The 19,061-nt window shown below is 45.3% G+C and overlaps 1 protein-coding gene across 5 annotated transcripts in view; it reads right to left on the reverse strand.

Moving 5' to 3' along the window:
* The window catches only part of LOC119172948 (cytoplasmic dynein 2 intermediate chain 1), a 97,282-nt gene that overhangs the window by 45,966 nt on the left and 32,255 nt on the right, over positions 1–19,061 (reverse strand). For all 5 annotated transcript variants that reach the window (XM_075893853.1, XM_075893852.1, XM_075893856.1 and 2 more), the window contains 6 exons: positions 16,159–16,374; positions 15,009–15,166; positions 13,416–13,539; positions 11,320–11,431; positions 4,935–5,032; positions 3,616–3,739 (listed from right to left, as the gene is read on the reverse strand). In XM_075893853.1, the coding sequence (XP_075749968.1) occupies positions 3,616–3,739; positions 4,935–5,032; positions 11,320–11,431; positions 13,416–13,539; positions 15,009–15,166; positions 16,159–16,374 (832 nt within the window). The remainder of the gene's footprint in view (positions 1–3,615; positions 3,740–4,934; positions 5,033–11,319; positions 11,432–13,415; positions 13,540–15,008; positions 15,167–16,158; positions 16,375–19,061) is intronic.

Genomic DNA, 19,061 nt, shown 5'->3' on the forward strand with positions numbered 1-19,061 from the left:
GGCTACATTACGAGCAAGTATGTCGTGATCTAAACGAAACATGAATCGCCTTAAAGCCAAGCGTGCTGCTATACACGCCCGATTAACGAGAGTGGTAAACGAGGTGACAACGTTGTTGCAAAGTGATTGCAACGACCGAACCGCGATTAACAAGGTTATCGACAAGCTCCTGGCAAACCGAGACGACCATTGAAAAATTAATGACGAGCTCGAGGACGTGATTCATGTTAAAGAACTTGAGACTGGGTACGAGTCTGCGGCGTATTATGACGACCAGGCAGTGGAGACCCTGACGCGCTTACGATGCCGACTGGAAGATCTTAGCATCGGTAACACGTGACAAACTTCTGTTTAGACGACGCAACACATGCTATATACCTGCTCAAATGACAGCGGCATCTCGAAGCGTCGGACCTTGTCTCCCAACGCTAACCATCGAGCCGTTCATGGGGACGTGCGCCAGTGGACGTTGTTCTGGGAGCAATCCAACGAAGCTGTCCACTCGAATCTGACTCTGAGCACCACAGATAGATTTCATTACCTCCGCAACTATCGGGTAGGTGACGTAGCAGCTGTGATTTCCGGACTACCGATGTCTGAGGCATTCTATAAAAGTGCAATCGAGTTCCTGAAGCGGAGGATTGGTGACAAAAAACAAGAATATACAACGGCACTTCAGAGCACTTCGTGAACTGAACCACGTGAAGTCTCCATCGGATACTATATATTTGCGCTGGCTCTACGACACATTACAACTGAATGTCCAATGCATCAACGCCCTAGATGTCCCAACTAAACATTTTCGGGGATGCTCTACGATGTGATGCCACAATACCTGCCACAAGAAATTGTCGTCCCGTTTCACTACTATAGACGTCTCCAGGATGAAGCACAAGGCTTGGAAACATCTGTTTCAGGAGAGGCAACCACGACACCTTGCAAAAAACTGGAACAGCTCTTGTGGTACTCACAGATAGAGCTCGAAACAAGAGAGCAGTGTGCTCCATCGACGCCCTCTATCAAACCCAGCGACAACCACAAAAAACATGTGCTATCGGCATCGGTCCTACACGCATCGGGAGAATTGAAGCAAGCACACCACGAATCCTTTTTTTGCAAGTCTGCAGAACACGAATCAGAAGCATGCAGCACTACTTTGACCATACCAGAGAAAAATAACCGCCTGGGTAAATTTATGCGGTGCCATCGGCGCACTAAAAATGGTCACCACACGAACGAGTGCCCGCAGAGGTTGGTGTGCGTAAAATGCAAAAGCAGGCATGCTTCAATGATGTGAAATTCCGATTATCGCGCGAAACGAGGCGACAAGACACTCAAAGACATCTCTAATGCCACCAAGCCTCAGGAAGCAGGTGGTGCGCATCTGGCTGCCATAACAAGTTGTCAACTGGACGAAACGGTCAGTTTGCAGACCATCCGTTCTTGGATCGTCGGTTCCGACGAGGCATCTTGCATCAGAGGCATCATCGACGGAGGGAATTAACGCATGTTTATTAAAGAAGATCTGGCGAGGCGCATGGGACTGAACATCATTAGACAGACTTGCCTATCGGTAAACACGTTCGATTCTGACACCCCTACTATAGTGTGAAAACTTGCAATATCATGGAGGTACGCCTGTGGAGCCCGTTTGATGACAACGACCACCTCATTGAAACCATAGTCATGCCAGTTATTTGCCACGACATCCCAGTCACGGCTATGGAATGCTCCTTTGCAGCCAACTTACGCAAGCAAAATTACCGGCTGGCAGACGATCAAACTGTACCTCGACAGTGCGGCGAGAAAGGCATTAGCCTACCTATCGGGTCTGACCAACAGTGGAAGCTTGTAAGCGCGACATCATACGAAGCAGGGAAGTACAAGGATTAGTTGTGCTCAAGACCGCTCTCGAATGGACACTGCAAGGCCCCGTCACGGAAACGAGCGTCATGAGTGAAACATCCGGGGTGATGACCTGCGTCCTGCAAACGCAAACTAAAGAAGCCGAAGGTTTACACCGAGACATACTGGAGTCATTTTGGATATTGGATGCCAAAGGAATTGAACTGAAGAAAGGAACGCACAGCCCCGAACGCACCTTGCCAGTTTTCGAGAAAAAGATTGCAAAGAGTGAAAAACGTTACCAAGTTACAAGCTACACCACGAGAGACTACCAGCGCCGTTTTCTACATCGACAAAAATTATCAATGACTTTTGGAAACGATGGAAGAATAAATATTTGCTACAATTACCTGCTGCTCATCGCTCACTCACACATCAATCAAGGAACTTAAAGGTCGGTGACATTGTGATTGTAGACTCTCCTAAAACGCCCAAGTTATTATGGCCACTATCCCGGGTTCAAGAGGTGTACCCAGACTACGACGGAGTTGTACGTGCCTGCTCAATTCATTTGCAGAGAAGAAAGATCTTCAGGCGGCCCGTGCAGAAGCTTCATCTTCTAGAGCTATAGATGTCACCGCATCTGGGGGCCTGGAGGATGTCGAAGATCAGCAGACAACAAAGAAGTGGTGGTGGGCTGCTTTCTCCGCAGCTAGCGCCAAGAAGTGTGTGCCGAAGCTATCATCATCGTCATTAAAGGCATTGGTTGGGTGTGTCTCACGGCTCCGTCTTTCTGGCGGCGCCATACTTATCAAAGACCGGCGTTTCGCGACACCTTTCTGGTCAAATAGTGCTCAAAGTGCGTCCTTCTGATACTAGGCTTTTTTGTGGTAAGCATCAAATTTAAGGTAAATTATATTGCGGGGTAAGTCACCAATACTCGTCTCTGTAAGGTATTTCATCAGAAACAACTATCTTTCTATTCATGATTAACGTGCGTGGATTTCCTTCTCAATTGAAAAGGGTGCGCGCGTCCCGCTCCTCCAGTCCGGCCGTGGAGGTGGCTACCTACTACGACTACTACTAAATACATCGTGGATGCACGACCCACGGCATCGGGAGCTTCGCTCCCAAAAGTGATTTAGAGTACTCGGTACTCTACTATGAGAGAGCTGAAAGCCGTCCCGTGGACCTCACACTTGATGAGGCCGCATCGACAACAATTACGGTAGAGCGGCATCCGCTTTCATTGGTGCGAGTGTGCCGTCCTCGCGCCAATGAAGCCTTGCTGTCCCAATTGTGAGCACTGCGTCATGTGTTCAAAGTGTGACAATGACTTGTTATGTACCCGCTCAAACACGGGTTCGTTTACCCTGTTATTACTCGATGACTTAACCATACAAGCAAATTTCATCAGAGGTTCTGACAGCACGCTTTAGCCGATAATCCCATTTTGCGTTGGAACGAGCAACCTTTAGTTTTCGATGTACGTGGCATTTACAAGTAAAGTACTGTTATCACATGAAAAAAACTCAGAAGCCGAAAGGAAATTCACTCTCTTAGGCATGACTCTCTTAGGTGACTGACGAGCGCGTTGCTGTTGTGCATGTGAAGCTTGTATTTGTTCTTACCAGCTTTAACAGACTATAACACAGTTTCCTGTGCACTTGCTGAACTTACGACCATGGGATTCCTACAAGTGACAATTAACTCGATCAAAGAGGCAAATAGTCAACTCAGAAAGAGCCTAGATAATTTGTGCGCACCCACCTTTGGCAAAGCGGAGGGGATCCAGCTGCAAGAAACCATCGCTGAAGCCGTCCACTTCGGACACACGCTTCAGGTTTCGCCGGGTTTCACAGGCCCTGTCTTCCTCCATAACGCGAAGCATCAGCTGTCGGAAGGAATTCGAGCGCCGAAACAAGCGCATCATGAAGCGACAACCTTGACCTTTGTGTCCCGTTTTATACATCAGATGCAACGCTGCGGAAACTACACAATAAGTTTGGTCACCAAAATGTGCGAGTCCGTGTGTCTCGTGTTTTAATTTCGTCGTTGTAGACGTGGCCTCCGCGATTGGCTTCAGCTGCACACTACTGAAACAATCGCAGATGCCACAGTACGAAAAAAAAAGGCAGAACAACGTATTGAAAACCGTACAAACAATGAATTGTGTCTATTTCGAAGGCACAAAGCATGTCAATTTATTAGTTTCTAAAAATAATCACATTAGGTATAGTAACATCTTTGAACTATTTTTGTTGCAAAAACATCGACTGCGAGAAGTCTCGCTAGCTTCCATAGTGTTGCAACCAATGTATAAAACGGATTATAGTGCCCAGTGTTAGTGATACGGCTCATGGCCGTGACATCGTAAAGCAATTGCTGGTGCTCGTAGACACGCGTGATTGAATTTGTTCTGTGCAATATTTTTATACCATAATGCTGAGTATGTTGTGGCAATTTTGTTTCTATACTATTCTGCCGAAACGTGGCACCACCCTAGCAACGCTTGTTTGCTGTTTTCTTCTCGTCAAACATCTGTTTCAGTGCGTCAATCATATAAAATTGTTACAGAACAACACCTAATCCTGTTCCCAACATTCAACCTGAGCAACTACAGACCTAAACGAGAGCCAAATGAGAACATAGGCAAGATTGGGCAAAAGAAAGCTATCTGGATTACCTGCATTGCTTCGTGAAACACTCAAGGCAGACTTCCTCTACATGAAGATGCAATTCTCGCTGTAAATGCTTAATTGCTACGGTTAGCTTGTTATTTAACGCATGCATGCACTTTTTACTACTAATGGGCCGTTTATTTATTAATTATTTATTTACTTTTTTTAGTTAGTTATTTAGTTAGCTAGTTAGTTCAGTAGTGTGGCTGGCCTCTCATATGAGGCCTCACGGAGGTCTGGGTGATACATAAAATGAAATATTATGGCATACAACAAAACAAATGATTTACCGTTGAAGAGAACCATTCAACACTCTTTTAATTATATTAGACTAAACTTTGCTATAATGTTTTTTTTTTCGAACATTGCGTCGAATGGTTGGAGGTATACATTACTGTCTGCACTCACATCCGAAGAGTTCCTGAGAAAGTCCAAAAGGTTCATCATGTCTTCGCCACTCTGCAAGTGCCGAGTACCACTGTCTATTGGTGTGTCATCTGCTTTTCCTGTGAAAATAGGCAAATGAGAGTTAATGCTGTTAGTTCTTACAAGCTCGTATGCATACAGCACTTTGACGTCACTCCTCCACCATTTTTTTTTCATTTCAGAATATGGGACTGCACATAAAACAAGCGTAGTACCATTTAGGTGAAGCTCAAGTGGCCTTAAGAAAGTAGCATGGTGAGGTAAGATTTATCAATATTCTATTTCTACGTTTGTTCGTGTGTTATTGCAACTATCGATTGCAAACTATGAGCGAAAGTTATAGTTGGAAGTTGTACAATTATGTACCTACTTTGTGCAGAGTGTCATGCTTTCCTGTCATCACCTTGAAGACAGCATTTCTAATTAAATAAATGTGTGCTAGAAAAGGAAGTCGGAAAGTAAATAAAAATAAACTGCCCGGGGGACCTACTGTTATCACATAAGTATTAAAGTACAAAAATATGCATATAGCAACTCAGATAAAAAAAGACGGAAATTACAAATCACTGTACTAGAAGTAAATAATAGCAAAGGAGGTTTAAAGCTATCGAAGAAACTACAAAAAAAAAACGTCATGGACTTGATTAAATATAATTCAAGTGAATGTTGTAGTACATAAGTTTGTTAATAAAGCGTTCAAACTGTCTTAACTATACTGAATGAAGTGAATAAAATTCATGTGGCGTTCGTATTTTCCTCGCGCTGTAAGAGTAACTCAGCGTTAGGTCACGAACTAAGACAAAAAGAACAGGGGACGACAAAGAGAGAGAATGAATCTTGCACTGAACAGCAAAGGGCACGTCGAGGTAAATTAATAAATTGTTTGCACACAGATGCTACATTACCAAAGCAAGAAACCGAAAACCACTTGCATTCATTGTCTGAGACGAAAATCAGTGTATTAAAATCAAGACGAACCATCGAACAGCACAAGCACCGACTGAGTGAGGACAAGAGACACTGCTGCTGCTACTTCCATGATTAACATAAAACAGTGCTTTACACGCCGGAAAGACGAATGGACGCACACGACACCGTGTGTGTCCCTGTTTCAGGGCCCCTTTTTAGGACCCCTTTCAAGCCATGGGGCAAGCATCTGTCGCGAGGGATCGCACCAGCAACCTCCCGATCCTTAGCACGCGGCGCTAACCACTTCGCCACAAAATGTGCGTTGCGTAGAATGCTAACGGCAAGCCATTGATATACACCATACGCCGTTTGGCAGTCGTCAGAGCTTCGAAACTTTAGCGCGTTTTAGATGCGGAGCATCTTATACTCGCGCCTTGTAGTGCGCCGTCCGCGCCGTCCGCGCCGTCCGCACCGCTTCTCGAACATTCGACAGCTGACGCGCGCGCATGCGCCGTCGCGCCGTCGCCCACTCTTCCACCATCTGTGCATCCCTTCCTCCTCTACACACCGCGCGCGCTTCACTCCTCCACCATCTGTGCACCCTTCCTCCTCTACACACCGCGTTCGACATCTACAATTCTCCTGATTCTCCAGTGGACGCGCATGTGGCGTCGCGCTTCGAGAACATTCAACAGCTGACAGTGCATGCGCCGTCGTGCTGTATATATACTCAAGGTCGGCGCTCGCTCGCTCAGTTGCCGCTCGTCGGTTGGTTTGTACGGCGCGTCGACGTCCAAGGTCGCGGTGAAATGAATTCCAACGAATCCACAAACACAATGATCGACGTCCCTTCGACCAGCGCCGCCCTTTCGCATACGTGTGTACGTGTTCACTCATTTAACACCCCCTCCTACAACCACGTCAACCAATTTAGCCATCGACCCAAGTAAGTCGCAATTTAACACCCCATTTAACAACCACGTTAACCAATTTAGCCATCGACCCAAGTAAGTCGCACTTTAACACCCCGTTAACCAATTATATGGTCCGCATCCTCCTCAGTGTTCCCCCGAGGGAAGCTGCGGGCAATTTTTTGTATCAGCGGCCAGATGGCGCGATGGGCTCGCGTTGGGCAAGCTATAAAGATCGTCGCCTCCACGAAGCGCCGCCTCCTTGCAGCGTGGTCTCTCATGCGCGCGCGCTTGTCAGACACGTAATTATGGGAGGGCGAAGGTCACTTCGCACGCTGCCCCGACCATGTTTGCGAGAGGAGCGCACTGTTGACACATGACGCATGAAGAGTTGAGACAGCTGTTTGCGCTTGTACACTTGTGCGCTCTTTCCTGCGTCTCTCTTTCTGCTTGAACAGCGCGCTTTAAAAGGACACTAAGTGAAGTAATAATTTATGTCAGAGTGAAAGCTCAATATATGACAACGTCTAAAACGACAATATTATAGACAGCAGCACCGTATACGTACCGAGAAATTGGGGTAAATGCACAAGAATGCATAAGCCGCAGTAGGAAATTTTCAAAATGATCCCGATGACGTCAGGCGAACCACCTACAATTAATCACTAGTAGTTCAACTAGCTGCCCTAAATAAAGGACCTTCCATGCATCAAGAGACGCAATAAAGTGCTGCTTGTTCGTTTATTTTTAATTCGTGGGAAAAAGAAGATTCGGACGTTTACTGGAATGGCGAGAGTGGTTCAGAAATGAAATTTTAGCCGGGGTTGGATGGATGGATGGATGTATATGACTGTAAACGGATGGATGGATGGATGGGGTAAACTAGACAGATCGCGCCATCTAGCGGAGCCCATTTGAGCCAAGCACGCCTTCAATCGGCCATGGATAAACATTGTTCAATCAGTCGTTGCTGCTGTGGATCCCGCTACTTCTGCTTTGCTGCTACTAGTGTCAGAGGCCGAGAAGCAAAGCCGGGCCACGATGTGCACGGCAACAGTGATGACAGACGTTCCGTTGAGGCGGGAAGTTGTGAGTGCGCTAACGCGATGCAGACTACTATACCGTGATTTTGTATCAAAATAAGCCCTTCCTTGGCCCAAAAGTAACACTGCGAGGTTTCGGGACCGCTATTTCAACAACCAACGCCGACCTAATAGTTGCCTTTTGTTCCTTTGGGTGTCGAGCTGTAACAGTTGTTAGTCCACGCTCGTCCAGTGTATTGTAATTTCGTGCATGCTTTCTAATTGGAGTGTGCACTTCATGTTTCGAGCTGCTTGCCGTTCCTAACGTGGCTTTGCAACTTTTTCTGTTGTTGAACCAACGCCCAATAAATGCTCAACAACCTCTGTATATACACGTTTCACTTTCATGTTATACCGATTTCTACATAGAAGGATCCTGCAGCCACGTTTTTCTGAATTGGTCATGAGCTGTACAGATGTGTCTGATCTCAAACGTTTTTTTACACGATAGTCTATACTGCCATACTTCAACGCAAAAAAATTTGGTCTGTCCGTCTGTCGACTTGTCTGTTTGTTGACAGAATGGACTTGTGTTTTTTTATTTTTAATGTTTGCCTTTAATGCTCAAATACAACCACATCCGCAACACCCACCTATATTGCTCTGGTTTCAGCGTTCACACTTGTGCGTAGTATCGATTAATAAGCAAATGTTGCGCATATCCGAGGCATAAAATTACCACGTAAATATACTATGGCGTATTTCTTTAAACTATAGAAATCATACATAAGTGATTCTAAGGAACATAGCATTTATTACGCTAGACTGACATGCAACGCTTTGCACGAAAAGGCGGGTGTTTCCTGCGCTTAGTGGTGGCACCTACCCACTGCGCGCATCGAAGCACTTCAACGCAGCGCCTCCAGAATCCCAATCATCGACTTTCTTGCGCCGAACATCGACTAAATGCTTCATGCACTGTCTCCAGACGGAAGACTATCGTCGTTCGACGACATTTGCCGTAAAACAAGCAGATACGTGACCTTTTTTTTTTTTGCGATTAACTACTGCTTTACTGGCCGCAACGGCGACAACAACGCTGACAAGAAGGCAAACATGCGAGACCACAGCTAGCGTAAGTAATCCTGAAATGCCTCCACGCTGGATCTGATTTTTTTTTCAGAGCTCGGCTGCCTGCCGAAGTAGATTTACTTTTAAGCTGCACGATAAGAAGTACCGTTGAAAGAAAATTCAGTTTCATTTAAGGGAGAGACTGCTGCGCCGCGCGGCGCACGAGCCATCCCCACACAGAAACGGCTGCTGCGCCACACATAAGTGACGTCATGCACTTTTCTTGTTAGGCGCTTCGTTTGAATAGTCGGAGTGTCTAGCGGTACGTCTAGACGTAAAGATAGAAGCCGTAAAGTTACGTCCAAACGCAAAAGTAAAAAAGAAAATGTTAGTTAGGTCCAGCATGACAACAATACAAAACCGGCTTGTTAATCTTTCCCTACAGATTGGCAGTTGTGGCGTAGTCGGTTAGAGTGACACATGAAGAACTGGTGAGGTTGGTGGTTCATGCTCCATTGCAGTCTTTGTTACATTCTCTTTTTTTTTGTTCGCGTATGTATTGTTTTAACATTTGCGCCTCCTCATCGGCCTCCTGTCAGCCAGACTTGCTGCTGGTGGTGGCCCTGTCCACAGGCAAGGCCTTTAATATTGGATGTTTGACGACTCTCGCAGAATTGACTATATTTATTATGATAAAGTGTTTTGCGAATTAGTGCTCTTAATCGGCGAGACGCAAAAAGACACGAGAAACTCGAATGCAGCTGGCTGCATTGGTTTCTCCAGCACAGTTGTCTGGAATGTTGATATCCACGGTTTATCAAAGTTTTGATAACAGAAAGGCGCACTGCAACGTAGTCTCGGGAAACATATTTTATGTCGCTCAGTGTACCATCACCTGACGTGGTAACCAGGAGATCACTTCAAAATACTGACGCGCCCCCGCAATGGTCTAGGCGATCAGCACTTGATAAATGATATCCATTGAGGGCAAGTGCCGACTGCGTTGGCCCCTCTATCTACAATACAGCTTGTCTGCCTTGCCGAATAACACGCAAGGCCAGTGACAGCACGGGAGCATTTACGTAGCAATGGATGAGAACGGCCGTACGTGTTCGCACTTAGCAAAACAGCCGGCAATGCAGTAGCTTTGGCCTTCAAAGATGATAGACTTCGTGAGAACACTACAATAAAGTTGTTTCCATCCATCGTAAGAACACTTCGCAGACGCTCTGAGGTTTCATGCATGTGCTTCCGGTCAGTCACACGTGAGCTGTGCAAAAACATTTATTTGCTCGTCGACCTTGTCCTTCGCGACAAGCAAAACTCGGCAGCAAGAACACTTTCACCTTTGACAACACCACGCTTGGCATTGCAATTTAGAAAATGCAGTACGTCCAACAACAATAATCTGCACTTCCTACTGATAGACTTTATGGCACACACACTGAGATGAAGCTGCGGCGCGGTGGATGGCCGCGCTAGCTCCAACCACCAGGTTCAACTGGGCATCCAGCTATCACATGAAGCAGCGACGACACAGGGTCTCAGGTCCTCCTTGGGGGCGGCCTAACCATGGCCACGACTTTGTCAGAGTTTTCACCACCTACACACATCGCAGGCAGCTACCCCAGAACACCTATATACTACCATTGCAGCTACCATCTGGCAGTGTTTACCTTTTGCAGCCGGAGCATCCATGGCGCCCCCTGTATTTAAAATACTTGTGATATATGTTTAATTCAAAAATATAAGCTGATTGAGTCGTCAAATACCTGCTTAGTAAAATTTCTCTAGTTTTACCACATTACACATTAATAATTTATATATTTAAATAGCTTTAGGTTATAATTTTAAAGTGACGTCACTTTCGTGCGGCGCAGGAGCCACTTCTGTGTGGGGCTGGCTGCTGCGCCGCGCGGCGCAGGAGACGCTGCCTTCATTTTATCCTTTATTTAAAAGTGATTTGTACAAAGAATACTATGGCGTAATACGTTTCCTTTATCAAGCAAGGGAAAGGTCGAAACAAATAAAGTGTTTTTTTAGGGGCGAAAATTTTTAGGGTGTGGGTCGTTTTCTCCTTTTCCTCTGTAATAGTAGTAGTACCAGAAGGAGGAGGAGGAGTATGTAGCCACTTCTAGTTAGTTTTGAGAAGTTCACACTCTATGGCATTGTGCGTATATGTCCTTGGAAATAATATTACTAGATGGCGTGAGCGGTTTTCGATTAGTTGACGATTTCGTATAGTAGACAGACAGACAGACAGACAGACAGACAGACAGACAGACAGACAGACAGACAGACAGACAGACAGACAGACAGACAGACAGACAGACAGACAGACAGACAGACAGACAGACAGATGGACGGACGCTTCACCCCACTCATCATCATTCACTCCGTGGATATGCTGTGTATCACTTCGCTTAAAAGAGAGTTAACGACTTGTGTTCTTACCTCCGCCGAAACCCTTGTAGTCGTGAGGAGGCTGCTGAGTCCATCTGTCGTCATATTCGATGGTCTCAGTTTGGCACTCTTCTTCATCACCTAAATCAGTTTGGATCAACACCTGCGCGAGTGAGAACGAGTGATTCATCACTTTAGGCAGCGCAAAAAATGAGCAAGGACAGGTACGAAGATTGCAAGGCGCGAGCGCCTATTTCAAGTAAAAGTTTATGGCGAGCGAGGAGCATTCTTTAAAAATTTTCTCGATTGCGAGACGTCCCCAAATATACAGCGACAAGATAAACGAAACAATGCAAACAGGCCCACATGCCATGCTAAACAGTGATCAATTACTGCCCCGCCGCGGTGGTCTAGTGGCTAAGGTACTCGGCTGCTGACCCGCAGGTCACGGGCTCGAATCCCGGCTCCAGCGGCTGCATTTCTGATGGAGGCGGAAATGTTGTATGTAGGCCCGTGTGTTCCGATTTGAGTGCACGTTAAACAACCCCAAGTGGTCGAAATTTCTGGAGCCCTCTACTACGGCGTCTTTCATAATCATATGGTGCTTTTGGGACGTTAAACTTCACATATCAATTAATCAGTGATCAATGATTTGTATTGACCTACCCATCGACATACCAAAGTTGTTCTTTTCAGTAAGTGAGGGCATTGAATGCGCGTATACGCCATTTATTACACTTACCAAAAAGTACTTCGCTATCTTTGAGGGTTGCTCGATAAAAAAGGTTTAATGATAATCAGCATGTCACGTGAGCTTATTCGTTTCATTTCTGCCGCCTCGTGCAACAGCGTACATCGCCAGAGATCTTCTGATGAAGTATGCTGCTGCCGTGAGTCCTCTTTGTATCAGTCCTTAGTAAAGCTTAGCTGTTTTAGGCGTCTTCCTCCTTGAGCTATTTTGAGGTCGCGGGATCGAATACCGACTGTGGCGGCTGCATTTTCATTGTAGGCAAAAATGCTGTAGTCCTGTGTGCGCTGACGTGGGTGCAAGTTAAAAGACCCTAAGTCGGCGAAATTTCCGGATCCCTCTACTACGGCATCTCTCATAATCATATGATGGTGTTTGGACGTTAAACCGGCATATCAATAAATCCTTCAGCTACTTGATGTAAGCAACTATACTTATGGCTTCCATAGTTGTATACGAAGAACTCGAAATCGTTAAGCACTTTTTTCTAAACACATGCACAACGTAGGCTAATTTTCGTCATCGTTGGCAGTGCAGTACGTAGTGGGATCCCATTTCACGTCGTGAACTCGTTCATGACATATTTATTGTCAACACGGCCACATTGTGTAAACACGGCCACAAGTTTGAGGCCCACGGCACGGCTTTATGTTCTCCCATAGTAGAGTTCCAAGTACTCTAAATCATTAACCACTTTTTCTAACCATCTCCCCCGCCTTCAGATAGAGAGCGTTTAGTGATCTAAATCGGTCATAATTTATGTAAACACATTGTATGAACTGTGAACAACATTAGATATTGTTACGCACAAGGAGGACGTCCTGGTCCTCCTTGTGCGTAAGAATATTTTATTTCTTCTTCTTTAATTTGTAACATTCGAATACACAGAAATGAATTGATGTTTTAGGGCTCATTTGTAAGATGTTTACACCGTTTTTACTAGCTTTCCTTGTTTCGTTTGTTTATGTACAAGTTACGCGTACAGTAGAAACTCTCTTCTTGAAGCAGCCAGACAGAGTTATTAGTTGAGAATGAGTGAATGTAACACCATTGCATGCACAGCATTACTGAAGCGTATATACCTCTGATGTCTGGCTCGATACTTGTCTTTCATTTTTCATTTAGTTCCTCAACGTGTTAATTATGCTCCTCTCAAAGTGCGACCTTTCCTTTTCTTTATTAATTGCGTTTTCTTCAGTTATATTTTCACGTTTGTTGAGTTCACTTCACGCTAGTCGCGTCTCGAAGGACTACTGATGAATTCTGACCAACGAACCAACTTCTGGAGCGCAAGCGTATCTTCTTCAGCAGTAATTTCAGCTGTATTATACAGTTCAACTTACCAACACAGCGAAGACTTTTCTTTTTTTATTTAGGCTCCTCATACTCGTCACTTTACCTGTTTTGCGTCAGCCCGGCCAAATGTGGAGATGTAAACGTCGTAGGTGATTGGTGGAACGTCGAACACCTGGTACGTCATGGTGTCCAGGGAGACCATCTCCAAGACGTCCTTAGCCCGCTGTCTGGAGTGCGGTGTTGAAAACAGTGCGTCATCCGAGCACTCAAAATGTTTTGTGCTATTTATAGCAGCCGAGCCATTCCACAATGATCTCACAAATTCCAAGTAATCGGTTTCATTGAATGATTGTTCGCGTCTAAAATCTCTTCTCTAACGCAAATAATGTCTTAAACTGTCTGATAGCTTACTGCAGCCTCACGCCATCTTTTGTCCCTAAGCATTATTTCGGGTTGGCTGAAATTTGTAGCTCCCATGAGCAAGCAGTCGTAACAATCTTAAGCATGCGTTTGAACTTTGTACCTTTGTCTTAAGGGCTAAATCATGGGGCTGCTGCGACTAGAGGGCACTGGTTGATGCTCTACACAATCAAAGATGAATGTCAGTTTCATTATTACTATTTTGCATTATTATTAGTGTCATCTCAAACCATACTTTGGAAGAACCCTACAAACACTACCGAACCACGGGAAGCAGCATAGGCGTGTGCGCGGGGGAGAGCAAGGGGCGGTGGCTGCCCCCCCCCCCCCCCAGACAGCAACAATGTGGTGGGGGCACTGGGGGCACAGTGTTTGCACCATACATTGGCATAAAAGGAAGGGGGGCGCTTCGACACACTCTCGTACCGTCCCCGCCCCCCCCCCCCCCTATGAAGGGGGTGTGTGTGTACGAAGGTGTGACGAAGCGCTGTGCAAGCCTAGGGCAGGCAGGTAAGGAAAAGAGCCCATACGGGGATTCTGATGAACCTTGGTATTCTACCGAGCACACGCATGTCACCGTGCAGAGTACACGGTGCCCAAGGATGCGTCGCAAAGAGCGGGGATAAAGCGGCACGCCGTATCTCTGCTTACTGTGTCACGTGGTATACCCATATAACCGAACTACGACGTCTGTGATTCATTGCTTACAAATAACGGTATATGCGTCAAGAACAAAAAGCTTATTTCAAATTGTTCATATTAGGCTGGATGAATTTAACAGTGAACTCGATAACTTGATTATATTCCGCACCTCTGACAAGCTACCATGCAGATAGAAAGATAAATGCTCGAATATGTTTGACGTTATTATTCAAAAAAGCTAAGCTTGAGTAAGACTTGTTATTGGGCGAGTTAGTTAACGTAAATGAGGTACATTGTAGTGCAAACTCGAAAAAACAGAGATCAAAGAAAAGAATATAGCAGGGAGTCGGACAATCGGGCTTCCGACCTTTCTGGTGGTGGTGAACAACGCTATTCAGACCAGCGGATTGAGGCGTGGGCCTAAACCGCACCAGGGCTGGTTGAGTTTCCTTGTCTCCCAGGCGCCTCCCATGCTCGCTGGATGTCTTATATCTGATCTTCTCTATCTGAGCTGATCAGCGCGGCTTTTCACTATGCCTCCTACTTCTTTTCTAAGTTTTCGGAACTATGTACCACATTGAAAAAAGCTCCATCCGCCTTAAAGCCCACATGCTGAACATGCGGGGCAACGTACTGAGCTTTGCTGAGCACTTTCTTCTCTTGCTCCTTCCTCTGCGCCGTCAGGTAGCTGACCAGGCTGTACGTCGAGAAGGACGTTGGCATCAACGGGGCGGGAGGCTTCGCTTCCACCTCGAGGACGGGCTCGGATTTCCACTGGGACTTCAGATTCCGCTGCAAGAGTTACCACAACCGTTAAAAGCCATGTCCGATCTCGCCTTACTAAAAGCAGAGTAAATCATGGGAGATGGGCGTAAGTTGGTCACGATTCTTTTTGTATTTAGGCGGGGGGGGGGGGAGGCACCACTGTAAGTCCCCTCCCCGTTGAGGTTTGTCTTTAGATATAATATAGCGTTGTGGCTTTGCTACAAGAATGCATATCGATGTATTAAGAAGTCATTAATCATATTTTACAACATATTTTTAGAATTCATCATGCACCACACAAATACCGACGTCTATAAATTTAATCACTGTCAGTACTGTGTCACCAGAGCCCCTCTTGACCATATCCTATGGGAACGCCCAGCATTAATAGGAAAGTATGTGGTCATGGAAATTATGTGGTCGAGAAATTGTGTGGTCACGGCAAAACTGGTATGGTATGGCATGATTGCATGGAAAACACAAGTGTCTGACTTTCGGGCGCATCGGCGGACCGCGCTGCTCAGTTCGGACCTGGACAAGCAACTCTGGGCGATCCAGCAGGCCAAGGAAGCAGCCGGGGGACACGGTCTCTCCGTTGGCTCCTAGGTGGGAACCCAGCCCAGCAATCAGCCGGAAATCAATAAAATTTGTCTCTCTCTTTCAATATTTAAGCATCTGTTTCTTTTGTTGTAAGAGCTGCGTTCGATAGAATAAACTTGGTAAGACTGTATTAAAACTGAAACTGACTTTCGTATGTGTGAATACATGCTCGATTTTTAATTATGAAAACTTGATTTAAATTTTTTGTTGTTAATAATAAGACCCGTGTTTAAAAAACAACATGGTCACCATACAAAGACCTGCATTTTTTCTTGATTTGCGCCCCTGCCTAGCAATTACAACAGAATCGAAAGTTGGGCTAGTTGGATATGCATAGTTGCGAGAAAGCGCTTGTCCTCTCTTCCTTTTTGTTTATTCGTGTGCTTAAACTGACAGTTATACTAGCAATTACACTTCACCTCCGTATTGACCACGCTGTACTCCTTCGCCAGCAGTAGGTCGCTTGTCGGTTGGAGTGCTTCCTTGCCGGAGGGCACCTCATTGTTTCCACTTGCGGAGGCGATGTCGCTGCTGCTGCTGCTGCTGCTGCTGCTGCTGCTGCTGTCCCTGAAGGCACTGCTCGGACTGCTCTCGTCATCAACGTCATCGTCATTCTCAAAGTCAGACTCGTAATCCTGAAACGAGTTAAATATAAAGGACTGATTGATAATTAGTTCTAGATGGATTGCCTCGCGGCGTCTGCTTATTTATGTTTTCTCGCTTACGTATACCAGTCGGTGGATTAAGAAGAAAAATGAAGTGGTAAGGAGGAAATGCAAAAAAAAATTAATAGATTGTTCACATTTCCTGACCAACACGCGTTCTGTGCCCCAAGCGCGTATGAAAAAGCATGTCTCCTGAATTATTGTTAAAAGCAATGATCTTAAAGCTCGAGGTAAAATGTCAGGTGTCTGCAGAAAATCTTCCACGGCATTGCTTATCAGCCGCGCCCACTAATGGAGACATTCGGCGCAGCCGCCCCGCCGAGTTTGCGTTCCTCGCTAGCCGAGTACGAGCGGCGAGAGGCCCGCACTCCTAAGCCTACTTTGTACGTTAATTAATCCACAGGAGTTTAGACATTCTTGCATAAGTTCTGTGTGTTTAGAAAAAATCTTTGACGATTTCGAGTACTTCGTACTCAGCTATGGAAGAGCACTGAGCCGTCCCGCTAAAAGAATAAAACTCCTGAGATGCTGTTGTCCTACTTTATTTGGTATAAGCCAAGGAAGGGTCTAGCATAAGCGAAGTAGGCCTCGTTGAACCACTATAGATCAACCAGCTTCGAGCTTTACACGGCGATTGTAAGCTTCTGTCTTCTTTAATGCGATTCGAAAACTTCACGCAGCCTGCGGTATGTAAGCTTTCTGTCTAACTTCTATCATGGCAACTTCAGTAGCTGGGTGCGTGCCACTTTCCCGAGAATCATATAGAACGTTTATTGTGGTCGGAATATAGAACCCGCCTGCTTGTGTCTCTGCTAGATGGTGCAATAGAGGCGAGCGCGATGATTGAGAAGGGGGAGAAAAGATCCAAGCTACGTGTATACAGTACACGCCTCGGATATACGAAAGCTTTGAATACTGTCAATTTCTGCATTATTTTATTGTTACCGCATCGCCATGGATATTAATCGTTGTATCACTCAGTGTGCAGGATTTTTTTAGTGTTTTTTTTTAGGTGACAAGCAGGAGTATTTGTAAATTAAGGTCACGTATTTTCGTATTTCTTCGGATGTTGCACGTTTTCTTGCACCACTGATATAACCGATGCAGCTCGTTGCTTACTTTTCCGTCGACACAAACCACCACATGCCTAGAGGGTAGGAAGAAGTTGAATAAAGTAAATAACCAAGCAACCTGCAATGTCCATCGTACCTGACACCGTTCTTGTTAGTGAATCCCGATTTCCCAGATATTATTCACTTCGAGATTCCATGAAAATTAGGTTACGAGTTCAAGAATATGGTCACCTTACTTTTTCTTGGAATAATAAATGATGCCCCGCTCGTAAATTGGAAGTACGTTCACAAAATATTGTTGCCGAATGGTGCCTCCTAATTTTCATTTATACAGGTCTTATCAGGAGCCATCTCCGCTCTGCTTTTACTGTCAACAGCCTAAAAACATCGACCATTTTTTACTCACAAGCTGACGTTTCATCAGAAATAGAAAAAAAGTTAGAAATATTATTAAGAAAATTAGGCATTACTCTTAATTCTGAAAACAACCTTTCTCTTCGGTCTTCTCAGGGCCACAGCAACAGGAACGTCTGAATAGCAGTCTGCGAATTCCTCAGAGACACGAGAAGATTTTCTTGTTAGGTTATACCTAATGGAACACAAGCTTTTTTTTTCAAATTCAGGTAATAATTTCTATTACAATTGTGTATCTACTGTTATCTTACGTGAATTTAGGATTTTTAAATTTCATATTGCCTAGATATCTGTTTTATTCAGTTTCGTTATTCAAATTTGAAATTATTTATCCTTAATATAAAAATTCGGCAGATCCCACATACCTGGGTATCGACGTTATGCGAAGCATGGGGAGGAAATGTGACCGCGTTGCAATTTTTTTATTCAGCGACATGTCATGAAATGACGCTAAATATTTGTACAAATGTTGCACGCACAGAGATATGTTGAAGAGCTGTAGATGTTTATATTACCAAGTGTTAGCACTTGCGCAACGATGCCAGCTGGAACATGCGTATTAGCGACACCACAAGCTGATAAGAAGCGCTGATGCTGGCGAAGATGCTGGCCCTAGACACTGCTACATAAATCAACTTCAGTGCATAGCAACTAACTACAAGCTGTATAAAAGCAGTACATATGTAATGTTCATAAAATTCGGTAAACAGCATTGCAACCACCATTACCGGTTCACAACGATTAGCGTCTGTTTGAAAAGTAGTTCCGAGACCTGGCGTAGCTCCGTGAAATAATGCTTCATTGCCCCGCAGAATACTTGGGTTCGATTCCAGCTGAGACGCTGACATTGGATACCGATGTCGGGTATTTTTTAACGCTCGCGCGTTAAAACTGCCCATGTGTGTTCTCGTCGTTCGTGGGTAGATACTAAGTGTGAATCATTTGCGGCACATACCCGCATACCAGTGGCACATACCCGCCCGTGGGTATGTGCCACTGTCTGGCGGAAAGTGTTTGACAACGTACGCGAAGGGATTGTGACATTATTCATGTGTTGACTAGCGCGTCATATTCGTCAAACCATCTTACCCTCCCATGCTAATTTTGGTTCACGCCAAGTTTACGGGGTGACAACGAGAGCACCCCAACATAAGTGGCTAGATAGATAGA

Source organism: Rhipicephalus microplus, chromosome 4 (genome assembly GCF_043290135.1).
Source record: "Rhipicephalus microplus isolate Deutch F79 chromosome 4, USDA_Rmic, whole genome shotgun sequence".
Lineage (NCBI taxonomy): Eukaryota > Metazoa > Arthropoda > Arachnida > Ixodida > Ixodidae > Rhipicephalus > Rhipicephalus microplus.